At 41.3% G+C, this 21,686-nt stretch overlaps 1 protein-coding gene across 3 annotated transcripts in view; it reads left to right on the top strand.

The window, feature by feature from the left end:
* Positions 1-21,390, top strand: part of IHO1 (interactor of HORMAD1 1) — an 82,178-nt gene extending 60,788 nt beyond the window's left edge. For all 3 annotated transcript variants that reach the window (XM_069095731.1, XM_069095733.1, XM_069095732.1), the window contains 2 exons: positions 18,750-18,853; positions 19,340-21,390. In XM_069095731.1, coding sequence (XP_068951832.1) covers positions 18,750-18,853; positions 19,340-20,491 — 1,256 coding nt within the window. In that variant the 3' untranslated portion in view covers positions 20,492-21,390. The remainder of the gene's footprint in view (positions 1-18,749; positions 18,854-19,339) is intronic.
* Positions 21,391-21,686: the final 296 nt, after the last annotated feature.

The following is a 21,686-nucleotide window of genomic DNA, read 5'->3' as shown; positions in this document are numbered from 1 at the left end:
TTTTCTCAGTATGAGGATAGTTGAAGGGAATATATATGTTTGTATAGGAGGTTATATGTGTATATAAATACATATGTGAGTGTGTGTATATGTGTGTACATGTATACATAGAGGGCACAGGATCAGTTGAATAGGAAGGGATGATACCTAAAATAAAATTAAGAGGTGAGAGAAGAATATAATGGGAGAAGAAGAAAGGGAGAGATAGAGTAGGGTAAATTATCTCACATAAAAGAGGCAAGAGAAAACTGTTACAATGGAGGGGAAGAGCAGGAAGGTGAAAGAGAATGGGATAATCTTATTCTCATTGAATTTGGCTTAAGGAGGGAATAACATAGAAACTCCATTGGGTATCTTTCCTTACAGGAAAGTAGGGGGGAAAGGGATAAGATAGAAGGGAGGGCAGATTGGGGGAGAGAGTAGTTAGAAGCAAACATTTTTGAAAAGGGACAGGGTCAAAGTAGAAAATAGAATAAGTGGTGGGCGGGATAGGATGGAGAGAAATATAGTTAGTCTTTCATAATGTAACTACTATGGAAATGTTTTACGTAACTACACATGTACAACCTATATTGAATTGCTTGTCTTCCCAGTAGGGGTGGGTGAGGAGGGAAGAAGGGAAAGAATCTGGAAATCAAAGTTTTAAAAACAAATGTTAAAAAATTGTTTTTTACATGCAACTGGGAAATAAGATGTACAGGCCCTGGAGTATAGAAATCCATCTTGCCCTACTAGAAATTTAGGGGGGAAAGGGGGAGGAAATAGGAGGATATAAGTGAGAGCAGATTGGGGAAAGGGGTATTCAGTAGTCTTGCTATCTTGGAGTGGGGGTAGGGGAAAGATGGGGAGAAAATTTGTAACTCAAAATCTTGTGGAAATGAATGTTGAAAACTAAAAATAAATAACATAAAAGATTAATTAAAAATATAAAACAAGTTAGACTAGAAAAAAATCATTCAGAAAAGAGATATGGGGGCCACTGCAGATGAAACCTTGCTGACTTAATTATTTTCCTGAGGGCTGGCCTTGACAAGGAGAAATAAACTTGTTAAATATCCCTCCCCCCAAAAAAGAAATAGTCTGGTGAAAAAATGAGCAAACAGCAAAAAAAGAACTGACCATAACAATTTATAATGGTAACAAGGAAGACCAAGACACAAACCCAAAAGAAGACAATATGTCAAAGCAGCTAGAAGCAAAGCCTCAAAGAAAAATGTGAATTGGATACAAACCTAACAATAATTCCTAGGAAAACTCAAAAAGGATATTAAAAATCAAATAAGGGAGGTAGAGGAAAAATTGGGAAAAGAAGTGAGAGTGATACAAGAAAATTATGAAAAGAAAGTCAGCAACTTGGTAAAAAAAAAAAGCACAAAAAATGCTGTAGAAAATAACACTGTACAAAACACAGTTGGCCAAATGGAAAAAGAGAATATCAAATAGGATAATATATGTATAGAACATTGCAAACCTTTAAATGCTATATAAATGATAGCTATTATTATTATTATTATTATAGTCCCAAGGATTCTCTCATTTAGCATATCAAACATATGTACTCAAGTAAAATTGAAGAGTAAATTTTAACTGTTAACATCTGAGTCCCTTGAACCAAGCTACTTCTGCTGTGGATAGTAATATCCAAAGTTTTCATTCCCTCTAACTCCTTTTGTTTTTTAACCCTTTGTTCTCTTAGGTGACAGATTCAAGCAAAGACTATTAAGCATTCTTAGCCTCATAGTCAAAAGAGACAAAGGAATATTGTCTCACATATATCTCATTTCTTAATGCTTGGTTCAAGGGCTCTCTGCGTTTGGCACTGAGGTTACAGAGATGAAAAATGATGAAGTTCTTGACCTCAAGGAGCTCATAGTCTGCTGTTGGAGTAGGGTGGGGACACAGTATGTACAGATAATTATAGTACAAAGTAGAATATATTGGATCAAGGGAGAGATGCAGATAAAATGCTCTAAGATAAGATTAGGTTGTGATTGAGCTGGGTCTTGAAGGAACTGTAGAATTTCTGCAGGTGGAGATGGGCAGATAGAGCCTTCCAAATGTCAGTCTACGTGAATATGTGGAAGAAGGTAAGGGACAGGAGGAGATTGGGGACCATTGTACAATCCTATTTGTCCAGAAGGTAGCATGTGTGAAGGGAAATAGTGTGAAATAAGGTTGGAAATACAAGTTAGAGTCAAATTATGGAGGACCTATACCAGGTTGAGGTATTTATGGTACTTAATCTTGAGAGTATCCATCATCCTGTACCCAACCTTTGGTAGAGCATTCTGAGCTCTTATTGGTCTGATCAGCCACAGTCAAATAGTAATGTCATTTTGGTCCTCTTAGAGAAGGAAAGAAACAACCATGCATCATAGATTCCATTTATCACCAGGTGGTAGAGAGAATGTTTCCACTCCCCACAAAGAACTCTATTTTTGCTAATTTTTTTTAAGTTCCTCTGTGTCCTTTTTCCATTCAGGCAAATGATTAGACTTGTAGTAACTTCTTTTTCTGTAGCTTTTTACCATTTGTAAAGTACTTTCCTGACAAAAATTCTGTGAAGGATTGGTAACCCCATCTTATGGGTAAGGAAACCAAAGCTCAGAGAAATGTTCTTTTCTTTTTTAAATTTTTTAAAAAAGCAATTGGGGTTAAGTAACTTGCTCAAGGTTACACGGACAGTTATTTCTGGGTGTGGTGCTAAGTATCTGAGCCCGGATTCGATCCCAGGTCATCCTGACTCTGGGGCCAGTGCTCTTACTCACTGTGCTACCTGGCTGCCCCGAAATGTTCTTTTCAACAACCCATGATTTTATTAGGTGGATATTAGAGTACTGGACTTGAAATCAGGGGATTTAGATTTAAGTCTGTATGGCCGAGGAAGAGCCAATTAACTAATCTGGGCCTCAACTATTAAAATGAAGGGATTGGGCCATGTGATGCAGAGAATGTAAAGGCCAATGTATATTACAGCCACTGAAGGCATTAGAGCAGGGGTTCTCAACCTGGAGTCTGTGAACTTAAAAAAATAATAATAACTGTATTTCAATATAATTAGTTTCCTTTTTAATTCTATGCATTTAAAAACATGGTTCTGAGAAGTGGCCCATTGGCATCACTAGACTGCCAAAGGGAGTTGCTGTGACTATAATGTTCATCTCCTGATGATCTACCTTTTGGCACTTAGTTTCTCCGCAGCTAAGCTGGTCCTCTGAAAACAGATGGAAAGTTCATGGGGCCTCTTCTTGCAGCCTTTCTATCTTCATAGGATCTTTCAGAATTTAGATTGCATTAGCATAGCCTTTGAGAATTCTGGGTAAACTCCATTACAAAATAAGGAGGATTTTAGTGGGGAGGGAGAAATGTTTTACCATTAAATGTTTTTTCCTGGCTGAGATTGCAAGAAATAAAGTGAACTAAATTATTAGAATGTGGCAGTTAAAATTAAACCGGCAAGGTCTTTGGCATATTTCCAGGAGAAAGAAGGCAAGAGAAAAAAAACTTTCATTTTTTTTTTAAGTAACCCTCTGTACCAGAGATTCACAATTCCAGATTGATTTATCATTCCTTAATTGATTCATTTAACAAATATTGAGGGCCAAATATAGTCAAGGCTCTTTGCTAGGCCAGAAGGAAGCACATCTGCTCCTGGCCTCTGTTCAGTGGCTGTGCATGTGCTTGGCCTCCATCCTAGACTGATGCAGCTTTTGCTCATTTACCACCACATCAGAAGGGCTGAGGCTGTGGCCCTGGGATTGCTGTCACTATACAGAGAATCAGCAGATTACACAAGAGTAAACCCCCTCCCCGAATAGATGATGGAGGCAATGCTTCATGATATGCAGAGTCATTATGGTGCTATAGAAACCACTGGACTGGAAGTCAGAATTCCATTTCTTGTCCTGGCTCTGACACTGACAGGCAGGGGGACCTTGGGCAAATCACTTGACCTCTTAGAGCTTTATTTTCTTCATCTATAAAATGAGGAGGAAAGGTCCACTTCAGTTGTGATATTGTATAATTAACTTAAACTACTAACTTAATTCACAAACATCTATTAGGTATCTGGATTAGACACTGGAAAAATAATGACAAAAACAAAATAGCCCCTGTCCTAAAGGAGTATGGGGTTGGTCTACTAGGTGGATTCGGTATGTAGAATATGTTAGAAAAGCTTGTTAGAATATGATTGAAGGGGGTGTGGCCAGGTAGCACATCAAGTAAGAGTACCAGCTCCAGTGTTGGGATGACCTGGAGATGGAATCCTGGGCTCAGACACTTAGCACCTACCCAGAAACACCTGGCCATGTAACCTTGAGCAAGTTACTTAACCCCAATTGCTTAAAAAAAAAAAAAAAGAATATGATTGAAGGAAGAGAGTGAATGGGGCAAAGGAAAGAACATACAGAGTATTCTAGTAAAACGTGAAGTGGAAGAGAGCAGTAACAACTGGGGGAATCCATGTTGGCTTCATGGAGGAGGTAGCACCTTAACTGAGCCTTGGAAGAAGAAAAAAGATTCTGATGGGCATAAATGAGGGAGTACATATAGGCATAGGAAACAGCTTGGACAAATGTAAAGTCTGAAGATGGAGCTTTGACTTCAGAGGATATTTAATGGTCCAGTTTAATTGAAATATAGCATTTGTGAAAGGGAATAAGGAAATAGAGCCAGAAAGTAGAGAGAGCCTTAAATGTCAGAGATTTGTATTTTGTCTTAAATACAAAAGGGAACAAATAAACTTATTTGAGCAGGGTAATGATATGGCAAAACTGAACCTCAGGAAGATTTTTTTTGTCAACCTACAGGATAAATAAGAAATGGAAGAGATGAATGAATGAAAGAAAATCAATTTTAAAGAGCATTTATTAAGTTTACTATGTGTGCAAGGCACTGGGCTAAGGGCTGGGGATACAAATAAAAAAGGCAGTATCTACCTTCAAGAAGTTTATATTCTAACGGGGAGCCATCCCAAATGGAAGACTTCAGCTGCACAACAAATGGAAAGGTCCCAAGGTCCTCAGGGTGCAGAGGAAAAGCAGATAGTAATGCCTCTTCTTGACTGTCACTTATGCTAGCAAAATCACATCAGTTTCTTATATCAAATTGTTTGACAGTGCTGAAGATTTTGGTGGTAAGACCTTTTTTTTCCTGGGTGTTCAGGAGCTGTAACAGCAGTACTTGTTTTTACAGTAGCTGCTAGGCAAGGCTACATATCCAGTTTGATTATTTCCCTGGGTGATGACTGAAGAGTTGTGCTGGAGGCCTTGTTGTTCCCAAGGCCCTTAGGGTGAGGGCCCTGGGCTGCCTGCCTTAGGGTCTGAAGGGAGATGGTGGCAGGGTGTTGGAGGAAGGTTGACTTGCCTGGCACACCCTACCTCCTACCTCTCTCTCAGGGTTCCTTGATGCTTTCTTCAGCTCAGTTGGCTCCTCTGCCTTGTGGGAGGCTGTGGTAGGGATAACTAGCCAACCCCTGCTTTATAGGAGTAGTTTCCCCTAATACTACCTGAAGCTGACCACAGGACCTGTGGTCTGGCAGGTGCTCCCTCTCCCTCAGTACTCCCGTGCTTATGGCCCATTGATGGCAGTTGGTCAGAGTCCAGGTACAGAGAGAAGGGTTAGATGGCTCCAAGCTGTAGAAGTTCCTGAATGTCCAGCCGAAACATGAACCTTCCTTGTTAAGCAGTAGGGAGCTAGTGAAGGTTTTTAAGCAAATAAGTAACAGCCAAAGACTAGGAACCCTTCTAGCTCTAAGAATCCATAAAACTGTGTTCCTTTCCTCTTTGAATTTCCCTTTGCTTCTGCTTCTCCCAGTATGTACTACAAATTTTTCCATTATACTCAGTGTACCAGGAATCAGTGCAGTCACCTTTGTGGTTAGTGTTTTAGTCTCACATTAGCTTAAAGCCATGACCTCTAAGTTCAGGGACTCAAAGCTGCTAGCAGCTTCCTCTTGAGAATTACCTTCCCTCTGCCCTCTATCTTGTAGAGACTATATACGTTCCTTCTTCCCCCTATAAATAGTAAACTGCTCAAGAGAAGAGACTTCAGTTTTTCTTTGTACTCCAGGACTTAGAACATCACCTGATGATATGAGTAAGCACTTAATAAATGCTTGCTGAATGATTGATTGATTGCTCACTCAAGGAGTAATGATCAAGGAAGGCTTTATGGAAATTCTGATACCTGAGCTTGGCCTTGAAGGAGTTCACCTTGGGGTTGGAGGTGAGAGCCATTTCAGGTTAGAGGGATGGGATGTAGAAATGCATCGATGTCCACAATAAACTCCAAATAGACCTGATAACCTGAATATTTAAGGTTGTGTCATAAAAAAAATTTAGAAGAGTATAAGATCAGGTATGTGGCTAGGAGGAGAGTTATTAATCAAACAATTTGTTAAAAAAAAAAGATTTAAGTTGTACAACATTGAAAAACTTGTAAAAACAAAATCAGTACAATTAGGATAAAAAAGGAAAACTCATTTGGGGAAAAGCCTTAACATTGAATTTCTCTGATAAAAGATCTTATATCTAAGATATATAGGAGATTAACACTATATAAGACTAGGCTTTCCCAATGACTAAATGAGGAGGCAGTTCCCAAAAGAAGCATTGCAAACTGTTAAAATATAACCATATGAAAGGTTGCTCCAAATCACCAATAATAAGAGAAATGCAAATCCAAACAACTGAGATTTTACCTCACACCCAGAAAATTGGCAAAGACAATAAACAGTGGAAATGGGTTGTGCAGTGTACAGAACATTGGGCTTCGAGTCAGGAAGACTTGAGTTCAAATTCAGCTTAGATACTAGTTGTGTGATCCTAGGCAAGTCTTCTATTTACTATTATAACTTTTATTTACCTCAATTTCCTCATCTGTAAAATGAGGATAACAAATAGCACCTATCTCCCAGGATTGTTTTGAGAATCATATGAGGTAATAATTGTAAATTGCTTAGCTTAGTACCTGGCACATAGTAAGTACTATATTTGTTGTTCAGTCACGTACAACTCTCTGCATTCCCATTTGGGATTTTCTTGGCAAAGGTACTGAAGGGGCTTGTCATTTCCTTTTCCAAGTGCTATGTAAATGTTAGCTATTATTATTATTATTAACGTTGGAGGGTTTGTAGAAAGACAAGCGCATTGTTAAAATGATTAGGAAGCTGTGAATTGGTCTAGCCATTCTGGAAAGCAGTTTGGAATTATGTTAAGAAGCTATTAAAATGTTCATATCCTTTGACCTCTTAGAGATCCTACTACTAAGCTTATTCCCTAAGGATGATAATGGTAAAAAGAAAGGTCCCTTATACACCATCATATTCATAGCCAAATTTTCTGTAGGACTACAGGACTAGAAAGAAAAATTTTCATCAGCTGAAAAATAGCTAACAGGGGTGGGGAACCTGAGGCCTCAAGGCCACATATGACCCTCTAGGGCCTCAAGTATAGCCCTGTGACTGAATCCATGTTTTACAGAACAAATCCTTTTTTTAAGGGGATTTCTTCTGTGGCCTCCAGGCTGTAGGTTCCCCACCCCTAGGCCTGCCAAACTAATTGTGGTTCATGAATATAGTGGAGAATTATAACACCATTAGAAATAACGAATATGAAGAATACAGAAAAAAATGAGAAGACATATATGACAGAGCAAAGTGAAGTCAGTAGGATAAGGGACTTCAGAGGTAATCTTTCCTCTCCTGAGGTCCAGGAAGGTTAGGTAATTGCCTATAGTTACATAAGTAGTAAATATCAAAAATGGGCTTTGAGCTCAGGCCCTCTAATTCTGGTGATCTTTGTACACGTCCCCCATCACTTTCTCCTCTATGTCTCCCAATAGGTGAGATGTAAATGGAAGGGCATAGTGATGTTTTGGGGAGGGGCTGTCTGTAGTTTATTTAATGGGGGCTTATACCCAAAGGGGCAAAGAAGAGCCCTTTCAGCTTTATCTTATGGGGCCAAAACAGTAAGCCCCTTGACTAGGTCTGATGGGGTCCTTGGGTGCCTGAGCTTGAACCTCAGTTTGTAAAATCACATTTCTCCCTAGCCTCAGAGCATTATCTATGCCCAGCAATCATTCAAGATAAAGCCTCAGAAAAAAGTTTATCTCCCCTTGGTACAATAACAAGCTGAACCTATGAATTCTTCACTAGATTATTTATAAGTAACTCCCTAGCCCATTATATACATCCTGAATCCCTTGTTAGCTTGGGAATGTATACTTCTAACATCCATCTTGTCAAACATAACATTTATGGGAGGCAGCTTGGTCAGCCCTGACTGCTAGCTGACTCAGTGACATTTCAAGCCTAAAACCACACCTCCATGCAGCCCCCCCCCCTTGGGCTATTTCCCAGTGAATTCTGGGCAATACACCTGCAAAGTAGATATTAAAAGTGCATATGCCTTTAAGAAGTGACCACTCATTAACTCCTCCCTAATCCTGATGAGGGATGGCTCACAATAGGTTCTGCAGGAACTCTGATCTTTATCTTAAGACCAGAAAACCTTCCATTCAGTCTGGAAAGAATTCAACCTAAGCCAACTTGGAGTCAGAGTTGTAAAAGTTTATTGTATGCTTTACAGCAGGCAAGGGTCCTTAGGGGACCTGCAAGTTTATTGTTAGGCTGTACAGTGGGCAAGAGTCCTTTAGGGGACCTTCAAACTTAAAGGGGTAGAATTAAGGTTTTTTATAGGATAATCCATAATAGAACCCCTGGCAGTTATGCTAGCTAGGTGATTAAAGTGGGATTAGGGAGGAGTTAAGGTGGGGCCAGTGTTTAAAGGAACATGCATTTTAAATGTAACTATGCAGGCTATTGCCTGTGATTCACTGGGGAGAAGCCCAAGGGAGGGCTACCTGGAGGTATGGTTTTAGGCTTGAAATATCACTAAGTCATTGAGCAGTCAAATGCTGACTGAGAAGTGCTCAGTCTGCCACCCATCAGTGTCATGTTTGACAGGATTGATGTCTGGGAGCCAAGACTCTTAAGGAGTTAACCCAGAGATAGGGTCCTGAAAGATTCATGGAGGTAGCCAAGGAGTCAGCCTAGAGATAGGGTATGGAAGGATTCATGGGGGCAGCAGGACACTATACAAGGGGGAGATAATAGTTGCCTAAGCTGGAATGTTTGTAGATACTTTTGTGAAGGATTGATAGGTGTAGCTTGTTACTGTTCCAAGCTGAGATAAACAATTCATAAGTTGTTGCTAGGCAGAGTTAATGCTCAGAAGCTGGGGGGGGGGGTGATTTTACAAACTGGTTTTATACACTGATGTTACAAAGTGGTATTACAAATTGATGTTACAAATATAGATCCCAAGCACCCCACCATTACTGATGTTACAAATTGGTATTACAAATTGAGTTTACAAACATAGATCCCAAGCACCCCATCAATCCCACCCTGACTCACTTAGCATAGTTGGCATAGGTTACACTATAGTTATCCTATATAAACCATACTATGCCCCTCTAAGTTTTCAGTTTCCCTTATAACTCTTGCCCACTGTAAAGCGTAACAATAAATCTTTGCCACCTTGACTTAGAGAATGCTTGAGTCTGTGAATTCATTCCAGACTGCTTTCCAGGGACTCTGGTTATTGGCGTTCCTGGACTCCCTGAAATCCTTGACCCCTTGACCCCTCATCAGGTCCATTTCTTTAAAGAAAGAAAGAATGAAGGAAGGAAGGGAACAAGAAGTTATTAAGCACTTACTTTGTGCCATGCTCTGTGCTAAGAATCAAGCACAGATTGCTGACCCATGCTAGAAGCTTTATGATGAGGTAAGACAGAGACAAGAGGAAACAGAGCAACCCTGGTGGGTAGCCGTGGTGTATACTTTGAGGCAGAGCTGAGACCCGGGTCACAAACCAACCTGTTCCTTTCTTATAACAGTGGCTCTTAAGAAAACAGTTGAGACAAATTACCAGACTCTAAACCCCAAAGGCTCATTGACTAATGTGATTGTAATGACTGAAGAATACAGAGAGGCATGGGAAACCATATGAATTGATACAAAATGAAATAACCAGGAAAACAGTATACAATGGCTACAATGATGAAAATGAAAAGAACAACTATAAAAAAAATCAAGACTGAATGCTATGAAATTTTATTGACCAAGCTTGGCCCCAAAGAAGAGTTATAAGAATTCATTTTCTGTGGATAGGGAACACCTCATAAAGTGTCAGACTTGGTTGATGGGTTGTTTTATTATCCTCTTTTAAAAAATTCTTTGTTTTTGGAAATGAAGTGGATGTAAAAAAATGATATCAATACAAATTAAAAGGAAAAAAATTAATGTACCAAGGCAGGGCAAGGCAAGATGTGAGAATGGAACAATGTTATAATGAAAATTGCCCAAGGAATTTAAGCTAAACTCTTCAAGAATAAACATTGAAAGGGGAAGAACCCCCTCCTCAACCCGATTTTTAATTTTAGAAATATGTTTTATTCATGTCTTTTGTCTCTGCATCATAGTTATTTCAATTATAGTTCCTTAAAATCGAATACTTCCTTGTGAAAAAAAAAAGTTTAGGGGCAGCTAGGTGGTGCAGTGAATAGAGCAATGGCCCTGGAAGTCAGGAGGAACTGAGTTCAAATCCGGCCTCAGACACTTAACACTTACTAGCCATGTGACCTTGGGCAAGTCACTTAATCCCAATTGCTCTGCCCTCCCCCCTCAAAAAAAAAAACAGTTCAGAAAAAATATCTGATAGAGTACAATCTGACCATACATACAATATTCTGGCCTGCTAGTCTCTTGCCTCTTTGCTTTGAGGGGGGAGGTCCATTTCATTTTCTGTTTTCAGGAACATTCATTGGTTTTTCAGTTACTCAGAGTTCAACTTCCTTTTAGTTATTTTTTTCATTTATATTGTATAGTTATTGTGTGTATTATTTTGGGATTCTGCTTATTTTATTCTGCATTACTTAACATAAAATAATCCAGTTTGGCATTCAAAGACCTTCATAAGCTAGTGTCCCACAACCATATTCCTTCCACCTTTCCAGACTCCTTGCACCATACACTGCCCGCCCCACCCCCCCCAACCACGATCCGGTAACATTGGCTTCCTTGCTGTTCCTCAAAGAAAATACTCCATCTCCTGATGATTCTGGGTATCAGCTGTCTGTCCCCCGTGCTTTGAATACTCTCCCTCCTTATTTCTGCCTCCTGGCTTCTGTGGCTTCAAGTCCAAGTCCTAGCTAAAATTCTACCTTATACAGAAAGCCTCTCCCAGTGTCTCTTAATTCTAGTGCTTTCTCTGTGTTGGTTACTTCCTATTTATCCTGTATGTAGCTTGTTTGTGCAAGTTGTTTGCCTGTTGTCTCTCCTGTTATACTGTGAGCTCTTCAAGAGAAGGGATCTCTTGCCATTCTTTGTATCCCAAGCTCTTAGCACAGTGCCTAGTCCATAGTAGGTGCTTAATAAATGCTTATGGACTATGCAAATCTTTTCATGTTTCTCTTCATTCCTCATATTCATCATTTTATAATGCATAGTAATATCCCATTATCTTCACATACATGCCATAGTTATTTTTGACCATTCCCTGAAGAATAGAGAGCTAATTCTTTCCAGTTCTTTGCTACTGCAGTAAGTGGTGTGATGAAGATTTTGTTATACATTAGACTTTTGTTTCTATCTTTAACTTTCAGCAGTGTATCCAGGATTATTTTATAATTCATTTTTTAAAATTTTGATTTCCAAATTCTCTCTCTCTCCCTCACCCTTCCCTGAGACAGTACAATTTTATATAAGTTATACATGTGCAATCATGCAAAATACATTTCCATATTAGTCATGTTGTAAAAGAAGACATAGACCAAAAAAACCCGTAAAAAATAAAGTGAAAAACAGTATGCTTTGATCTGCATTTAGACTCCATCAGTTCTTTCTCTGGATATGGATAGCATTTTTTGTCATGAGTCCTTTGAAATTGTCTTGAATAAGTCTGTCATAGTTGATCATCTCACAGTGTTGCTGTTACTATGTACAATGTTCTCCTCATTCTGCTCACTTCACATTGTATCAGTTCGTGTAAGTCTTTCCAGGTTTTTCTGAAATCAGTGTGCTTGTCATTTCTTATAGCACAATAGTATCCCATTACATTCATATACTACAACTTGTTCAGCCGTTCCTCAATTTCTAATTCTTTGCCACCACAGAAAGAGCTTCTATAATTTTTTTTTGTAGTATAATGTACTTTCCCCATCTTTATGATCTCTTTGGAATAAAGATCTAGTAGTGGTATTGATGAATCAAAGGTTTAGAGAATCACAGTTTTAGAGCCCTTTGGGCATAGTTCCAAATTGTTCTCCAGAATGGTTGTAGGCTACAGCAAGACTGTATTTCATCTACTTGGCAATGGGCAGCAACAGGTTCAGACTTATGCCTTAAGAAAATCATTTTGGGGGTGGCTAGGTGGCGAAGTGAATAGAGCACTGGAGTCAAGAAGACCTGAGTTCAAATCTGGCCTCAGACACTTAACACAAAACTAGCCATGTGACCTTGGGCAAGTCACTAACCCCAATTGCCCTGCCCTCCCCACTGCAAAAAATAAAAAATTAAATAAAATCATTTAAAAGAAAAATCATTTTGGCCATTATGTGGAGGGCATATTGGAGAGGCAAGAGACTAGAAACAAGGAGGCCATTTAGGAGGCTATTAGAGTGATTTAGGCAAGAGGTGATGAGGGCTTGAATTGGAGTGGTGACTCTTTGAGTAGAGAAAAAGGGAAGGAGACAGGGGATGTTGTGGAGATAAAATTAACAGTACTTGATGACTGATTGAATTCAGGGGGTGAGGGAGAGGAAAGAGTCAAATATGACTCCAAGGCTACAGACCTTTGTAAAAAGAAGATTGGTGAGGGATGGGGAAATCCAATCAGTTCCATTTTGGACATATTGAGTTTAAGATGCCTATGTAACATCCAGGAAGGGAGAGAGAACAAGTGGTTGGCAATGACGGAGTAGAATACAAGTGAGAAGTTAGGATAGATATTGTTGATTTAGGAGCTACCTGCATAGAGATGATACTTTGAGCCCATGAGAATGGATGAGATCACCAAGTATAGAGAAGAGGACCCAGGTCAGATCCCCCAAAGAAAGAAGAAGGAAGGAAACAAGCCTCTATTAAGCATCCATTGTGTGCCAGGCACTTTACAAATATTGTCTCATTTAATCCTGATACCAACACTGAGAGGTAGGTGCCATTGTTATTATCCCCATTTTACAGTTTAGGAAACTGAGACTGATAGAGGTTATGTGCCTCTCAAAGGATCACAGAGCCAGTAAGTGTCTGGGGATAGATTTGAATTTAGGTCTTCCTGACCCTAGACCTAGTGTTCTGATCTACTCTACTATCTAGCTTCCCAGCTGGAGAACATTTTTTTCCAAGGAGGCAAGAGATAGATGATTATCCAACAAAAAAGACTAAGAAGAGGGGGTGGCTAGGTGGCACAGTGAATAGAGCACCAGCCCTGGAGTCAGGAGGACCTAAGTTCAAATCCGGCCTCAGACACTTAACACAAAAACTAGCCATGTGACCTTGGGCAAGTCACTTAACCCTAATTGCCCTCCAAAAAGCAAAAAAAAAAAAATACTAAGAAGGGATGTTTGGTCAGGTAGGGAGAAAACCAGGAAGGAGTGGTGGTGCAGAAGCCAAGGGAATAGGTGGGCAGGCAGGCAGCAGTACAGAAAGCTGCAGAGAACTCCAGAAGGAGGAGCACTGAAGACAGGCCACCATAGGTAACTGCAGAGAGCACAAGTTTAGCCACGTGGTAGGGTGGGAAGCCAGACCACAAGAGGTGGAGAAGTGCAGGAGAAGAAAAGAAGTGAAGGCAGAAGGAGGGGAGCATAAATAGTACTTTCCATGGGTTTGACTTTGGAAGGAAGGAGAGCTATAGGATAAGCACTTGAGGGAAGGATTTTATATATATATATATATATTTTTTTTTTTTTGCCTTCTGGAGGGCAGTTGGGGTTAAGTAACTTGCCCAAGGTTAAGAGGCTAGTGTTTTTGTGTGGGTGTTAAGTGTCTGAGGCCGGAACGAACTCAGGTCCTCCTGACTCTGGGGCCAGCACTTTACTCACTGAGACACCTAACTGCTCCTGGGAAGGATATTTTTTAAAGGCTGGGAGGCACTTGGACATGTTTGTAGCTTCAGAAAAGGATCCAGTAGATAAGGAGAGATGGAAAATGAGCTCAAGAGAGAAGGGGAGGGCTCCCATAGGAGACTGCAGGCACAAATAGAGGGGCAGGCCTTGATGAGGAGAGGGGCCACCTCTCCCTCAGAGACTTGAGCAAAGGAGAGAATGGGAAATGATCAAGTATGTTTTTGCAGTGTAGACTAGGAAAGAAAAGGAACTAGGTTATGGGTGGCTTCAGTTTTCTCAAAGTCCTCCACTGGAAAGGGGAGGAAGGCTGACTTGGGGAACTTGGGAAGAAAAGAGGTGTGCAACCATTCCAGGGGGTAGTGCAATAGCAAATCAATCAGAAGACTAAAAGGATTGCCGAGCAGCAGCGAGGGTCCAGTGCAGATTGGAAAACACACATTTGTTAGAGACCCAATAAGCATCAGTTAATCACTAAGTTTATTAAGTGCCAGTGTATAACTTCCTCCATCAGCATTCAGCAGCAAACAAGTTGGTGTGGACAGTGCAGATAGTGGAGGGTAACCTAGGGTTGATAAGATCAGGAAGGAAGGTAAGGCCAGAGCAGGGAGAGGTTAAACACTGGAAGGCCCAGAAATTCAGACCAAGGCAAGAGGGAGAGATGGAAGTAGACTGTGATCAGGGAGAGGAATGTCAGAGTTCTGCATCACGGAGGTAAAGGTTATAACCAGGGTGCTGTGTCTTCTGGGCACAGCCTGGTTCTGACAAGAGAAATTTGTTTAAAAAAATGGGAGTTCCAAAGGCAAAGCTGAAAGGGAGCAGGGAGCAGGGGAGGCACTTGGGAACCCCCTAGGGTTGAAATGGATGGGAGTGAGGAGGCATCAGCAAGGGCCGCAGATCCTCACTAAGGCAGCTGGGTATCCTGAAACAGAGGGGTGAGGAGGGAAGGAGGCAAAGGTTTGCTCATCACAGCATGGAAAGGATGAGCCTTTTGGTTGGATCCCTGATGCTCAAAGGTCCTGTGAGTAACAGGCAGAGGCACCTGTTTGTTCTCTCAGCTATCAGGGAGGAAGGACATCAGCAAATGCCTGAGATTAAGCACCCAGGGGCCTGATTGAACCCACCTTCAGCTCCACTTCCTCTGTCTTATCACTGGATTGTGGCAGAGGATGAAGCAGTCAGTAGATCCCCAGGGCCTGGGAAGTGGGAAAATTGAGCCCAATTGGGACAAGAGAATAGGCAGATGCAATAGTGATAGCTAATATGTGCAGGTTTGCAACATTTACTACATAGATTGTTTCATTTGTTCCTCCCAACAGGAAGGGCAACTCCAAACCACTTAGAGAGGCCCTGAATAATAGATTTGGTGTCAGAGGACAGAGGCCCAAATCTCACCTCTGCCATGGCGCAGCTGGGGGTACAGTGGATAGAGCCTGGAGCCTGGAGTCAGGAAGACCCGAGTTCAAATATGACCTCAGACACTTCCCAGCAACTCACCCCTGTTTGCCTCAGTTTCCTCATCTGTAAAATGAAATGGAGAAGGAAATGGCAAACGATTCTAGTATCTCTGCCAAGAAAACCCCAAACGGGGTCACAAAGAATTAGATATGACTGAAAACAACTGAACAACAAAAAATCACTTAGTCTCTCTGGTCTTCCCTTTCTTCACTGTACAATGAAGGGGTTGGACTAGACATGTTTAAAGATTCCCTTCTAGTTCTCAATCTAGGATCATATAGAATCCTTTCTGATCCTATGACTAGCAGTCTGGATCTGCAAGCCATAAGCCTCAGGGGGGACCAGTTTAATACTTTTCCACCCATGATACTGAAAAATAACCCCACTGTGAGGGGTCATTGTGGTTGGTGTCCAAGGTGCTGGTGTTTGGCGGCCCAGGACCCAGTCAGGTGGTCTTTGCTTGAATCTTTACAGAACCAGTCTCTAAGATCCCTTCTGGCTCCGACATTCTGTGAGTCTTTGGATCAATGAAAATAAAATATGAAGGAGAATAACTGGTGCCTGTCCCATAGGCCTCGTAGTTCCTTTGCTGGCTTCCTCCACTTTTATGGCCTGAAGAAGTGACTTCCCTGGGCTTCAGTTTGCTGCTCTGTGAAATGAGAGGGTTGTGCTAAATGAAATGATGTCTAAGATCTCTTCCAGCTCTTAGAGACTGTGATTCCCAGCACGTAGAGGCAGCTGGGAGGGGCAAGGAAGGGAGGTAGCAAGGCTGCCTGGTAGCAGCTCATAGATAGTGGGAGAACCAGCATTTATTGTAAATTGCAGGTTAGGCTGCTCACAGCTTCCCTGCGGCTCCAATGAGAGGAGAGGAGACAAAGGGCCTTGTATTAGAATGGGGGGTTTAGATGACTGTTCTCAGCTGGAATGTGTGGCTGCCACACACCTTGAGTGTCACTGAATCAAACTCCATGGGCTTTAATGATACTCAGCCAATGATGGCCTTGCTTTAAGCATTCCAATGCTCTGTTCAGGTGCACCATTTGAGATTCTGTGCAGGTTTAGCGTTTAACCCAATTTTTAAGCTAATCTGAGTGAGGCAGCTGTGCAACTCATTTTAAAAGCAGTGACCCCAGCCCATTATCAGCCTGCACAATTAGTCTCTGAGCCACAAGCGAGCAGTTCTATTTCTCCCCTGGGAGGTAGGAGGGAGGGAAGGGAAGATTAAAGCAGACTCTCACTCTATGCTGACTTTTCCTTTTCTACTTTGAAAGAAAGCCTTGAGTAGGATGAGAGAAAGAAGAATTGGATTTAGGATTTAGCATCGTAGAGCTTAGAGCAGGAAGGGTATTAGCAATCATCAGTCCAACCCCCTTATTTTACAGATGAGGATCGTGAGGCCCAGGGAGGGAGATGTGGCTTATTAAGAGACACCCAGGGAATCAATAGCAGAACTACAATTCTCACTTAGATTCTCTGACTTCAAATCTAGTGGGCTTTTCCCTCCACTCCATGCTGTCATCTTTAGTTTTATATATTTAGGTTTTATATTTTTTATGCCTAAACTCGGTTCTACCATGACTTAGCTGGGTAATCAAGGGCTTCACTACCATTCCCCATTCACATTATATACATTCCCCACTTACAAAATGAGGGGATAGGACAAAGTGATATCTAACATTGCTTCTAGTTCTGACATTCTGTGACTCTTAGATATGTGTTCAGCAGCTTTATAAACCTTCCTAGAAAGGTAAAGTGGGAGCTGGAGTCTGAGCCCTATTCCTTCACCCCAGATAGATATAATAGGTTAAGCCTAGGTGAGGTCATGTGTAAATGTAGATGGTGAGACCTCTACTGTGAAAGCTTACCCTGGATGTCTCAGGTCTACTTAGTGAAGGAGAATTGATTCCCATCCCTTTCTTGCTTCAGAAGCAGATAAATAAATAAATCATAGCTTGTGTCTGGGCCAAGGTGAAATGGCCTAGAGTCTTCTAGTCCTGTGTTTGGGGATACATGCTGTTGTCCTCACCTCTTTATCTCCAAGTGCCCATCAGGACAAAGGTTTCTGGTCTACAAAGAGGGGGCTGTGCATAGAGAAGCTTGGTGGAGGGGCCACATCACTCTATCAGGAGGGAGGGTGCCAGGGCAGAGCTGGTGATATGGCCCAAGGGGATCTTCTCTCTGCTGTGTTCAGGAACATGAGCTCTCTGAGGAGAAAGGAAAAGTCATACTTCAGCAATCTGAGACTCCCTCAGGAGATGTGCAGTGACCCTTCCTTTGTTCTAAAAGCCTCCTCCCTGGAAGGCAGTCTGGTGTAGCTGATGACTGCTAGTGGTAGACTGCTTTGAGCTTTCCAAAATGCTTTTTTACATGCAATATCTCATTTGATCTTCCCAATGACCCTGTGAAGTAAGGACTCTATTTTACAGATAAGGAAATTGTGACTCAGGTTAAGTGACTTGCCCAGGGTCACACAGAAATTAACAGAAGCCATATTTCTTGAGCCCATCAAAAGCTCCAGACTTGAAATCAGAATGATAATAAATATTTGTTAAAATCCCACCATGTTTACAACACTGTGCTCTGACACTGGGGAAATGGGAAACAAGGTGCTTGCCCTCGTGGAGTTAATAGTCTAGTTTGGGCAGTGAGACACCAACATTGATAGCTCTACTACACAGTCTTACAGCATAGTATGAGTAGTCTGATGTGAGAAGTTATTAGTGATGATAGATCAGGAGTGACTTTCTAGAAAAGGTGGCATGTGAGTTGGCCTATAAAGAACAGGTGGAAATTCAGTTGGCAAAAATGAGGAGGGCAAAGATGTTCTAGGCATATGGAACAGTGTGAGCAGAAGTACAGAAGTGTGGGGATTCAGTGTGTAGGAAGTTCTGGGTTCAAATCTTGCTGTTGTCACATCCTACTCAATGACCTTGGTCAAATCACTTCCCTCTATGGATTTTTTTCTCTTCTTCATAAACTGAGGGGCTTGGACTGGATTTTTCTTTTAGGTTTTTCTAACTCTAAATCCTATGCTTTAGTTGCTATGTCAAAGTAGGATACCCTGTTAGGAAGTTTTAAGTACAAGTCATGTTGAACTGTGAGCCAAAGTGTCTTCAGTCTCCCCAGGAAAGATAAGGGTAGTGTTTATTAAATTCTTTTTTCAGTTCAAGAGAGTGCCCAAGCCCAATGTGACTTACTGTTAGATGCTATACGAGACAGAAGCAGAGTGGAGCAGAGAGCCCTGGAGATGGAAAAGCAACTTGAAACTGTAAGTAGGGATCTCAGATCCAACCAAATCTTGGTAAAGTGCCTACTGGATCCATGGCCAAAGGTGAACGTGGGTCCTGCCCTCAAGGAGCTCATGAGCTGACAGATCCCTTTGAACTGTTGTAACACAAGCGTTTACTTCTTTGTTTGAGTCTAACATTGCTGGAAGTGTCCTGTACTGTGATAGGGCTAGGGATCCTCTCTTCTGGGCTCTGACCCATCTCAGATGGAGTGCTGGCTCATTAGTGAGATAGATTATAACAACGTCATCAGGGCACTGCCTTCCCAAAGAAATGTCTGTTTCCCTCTCAATCTCTTTAGAGTGAGGCATTTATTTATACCAGGTCACAGACATCAAATATTTGCATCTGGAGCTTTCTTTCCTGTCGAATGCTCCTGTTTTTGCTGTTCCCTGTTTGTCTACATGGCTGTTACATATTTTTGATGCTTATTGTCTAATGATTTTCCTCTGACTGCCTTTCCCTAGAGAGAGGCAGAATTTTTCGATATGAAATCCAGCCTGAAGCAACTTGAAGTCCTAGCAGCCGAACAGAGCAGACAGCACCAGAGGCTGTGTGACCAATTAGATCGGCTTGACTTCCCCAAAATCTTAGCTGAAATGCATTCACTTGGTTCAGAAACCCAGTTACCCTTCCATGTGAATGATGGAGGTTCTCAGACCCTTCCAGCTCTGCTCCAGGCCTCCAGTCTCATCAAGAAAGGGAAATCAATCTCAAAATCACCAGATACAGGTGAAACTATCATGCTCCTTCCTCACCTGAATCCCCTGGTGTCATCATACCAATGTGAGAAACATAGTACCCAGAAGCAAGAAGCTGAGGAGGAAACTCACAGACATAGTAAGAATGTGGGTACATTTTGGCTCAACAAGGGAAACTGGAGTGTCAAGGATGAAGCTGTACAGACTGATTTAGAGCTTCAGCCTCCTGCTAAGAGGTTGTCTGAGAACTGTGACTCCAGTGGCAAGGTTTTTGGGGATCACTGCAAAAGAGACTTGATGGTTCAAGAAACATCTCAATTTTCATCAATGACTATGAAGGACTTGGTCACTAAGACCAGGCCCACGTGTATTCTGCAAGAGTATCAGCCAGCAGATCTACTCTGTAGTAACACACAGGATCAGAATAAAGTGCTTGAACAGAAAGGCAAGAATACAGACATAAGAAAAAGAGCAAAGAGGAAAAAGCCCAGGAAAGCTCACAGAGGCACATTTATAAGAAGGAAGAGTTCAGGCCTTTCAAGAAGCACCTCTACTTTCAGCTCAAGAGGAGGGGGTCCCCAGTCTGCAGCCTCTGGGCCACAAGATGTGTTTCTGGATCAAGTGGAGAACCCCAGGCAACCCTTGCCCCTGCTGCGTCCCTACAAAACTCTACAGCCTGTAGTGAAAGGAAGAGGAAGGGCAGAGAAGACAGAAAGGGCAGCTAGCCCTCCCAAAGTAGCAAACCACTTCTTCCTCTGTGATTACTCTTCTCCCTTTCCAAACAGCAGTGAGGGGGATAAGCAGATGAAGTGGTTCAGTGATCTTAATTCTGACAACTCTGGCAGCCCTAATGCCATGGAAGAGGAAGGCACATTTTATGCCATTGCTTTTGACAGCAGTGAGGATGATGGAGACTAACCCTTCTTTGGGGCTCTTGACCACTCCTTCTTCTTCTTTTTTTTTTTTTTTTGCTTTTTTGGGAGGGCAGTTGGGGTTAAGTGACTTGCCCAAGATCACAGGGCTAGTTTTTGTGTTAAGTGTCTGAGGCTGGATTTGAACTCAGGTCCTCCTGATTCCAGGGCTGGTGCTCCACTCACTGCACCACCTAGCTGCCCTGGTGACCACTTCTTCTTACCAACCATTCCTGCAGAGGTGGCTGTGAATATTCACTCTCTTTTTCTAGCTGGGAGAGCAAGGTGAAATGTATTATTCTGCACCTTGTGCTGGTGTCAGAAGAAGACTCTGGAATACACATGCCCAAGTAAAATGCTCTTTGGAGCCAAAACTAAAGAACTCAGCCTCTTTATTCTCACTTAAACTGCTAGGTACCCAAAAAATTGGGCTAGAACTTTGTGGCTTTTACATGGCTAAGACTTCCTTAGAAACAAAACATTAACTAAAGCTTTGGAATGACTTGACCGATATGTCCTTTGTCCTCTTTATGATGATGATGATTTGGTTTAAACATCATTGTTTTCAGGAGGAATGTCAGTTTTGTTATTGAGGGTTTAGTTAGTATGATATGACCTTAGCTCAAAAAATAACTTGTTCTTTGGAATTACAGATATTTCCAAGTGTTTTCCTTAAATGTGACTTAAGTATTTCTGAGGTTTTAGCTTGCATTTCTAGTTTTTCATTATTTCTTCCTATTAGTAGTTAAGGTTGCCATAGTAGTTTGCTTTGTCATCCAAACATGTGCTATATGTTGTTGAGAGCTAAGGCAAAATTAATTGTATCTAAAGCATGGATTTTAAAAACCTTTTACAAAAATATAAAAATGGGCTTATTCTACATAAATGCTGTAGTGTTACAGTTTATATCACACAATTCACTGTATTTATACTGGACTTCATTTTTTTAGATCTTTCTTGCATAATTCTGACTTTAAATCTTTTTTCCTTTCCTTATTTTCACAGAATTTTGAAGTTGGAAGGGTCTTTGGAGAGCATCTAGTCTAGCCCCCTCATTTTTACTGACAATCATAGAACTTAAATATCCACCATGATCTGGGTAATAAAAAGTTAAGCAGGGATTTGAATTCAGTTGTTCTGAGTCCAAATCCATTGCTCATTCTGCTAAACCCGGCTGCCTTCCTAAAATTTCACTTAAAGAA

Source organism: Petaurus breviceps, unplaced genomic scaffold (assembly GCF_028583685.1).
Source record: "Petaurus breviceps papuanus isolate PSGF00001 unplaced genomic scaffold, PetGlider_PUasm1.0 227, whole genome shotgun sequence".
NCBI lineage: Eukaryota > Metazoa > Chordata > Mammalia > Diprotodontia > Petauridae > Petaurus > Petaurus breviceps.
Note: the sequence above shows the minus strand (reverse complement) of the source record. Positions and strands in the feature narration are given on the sequence as shown.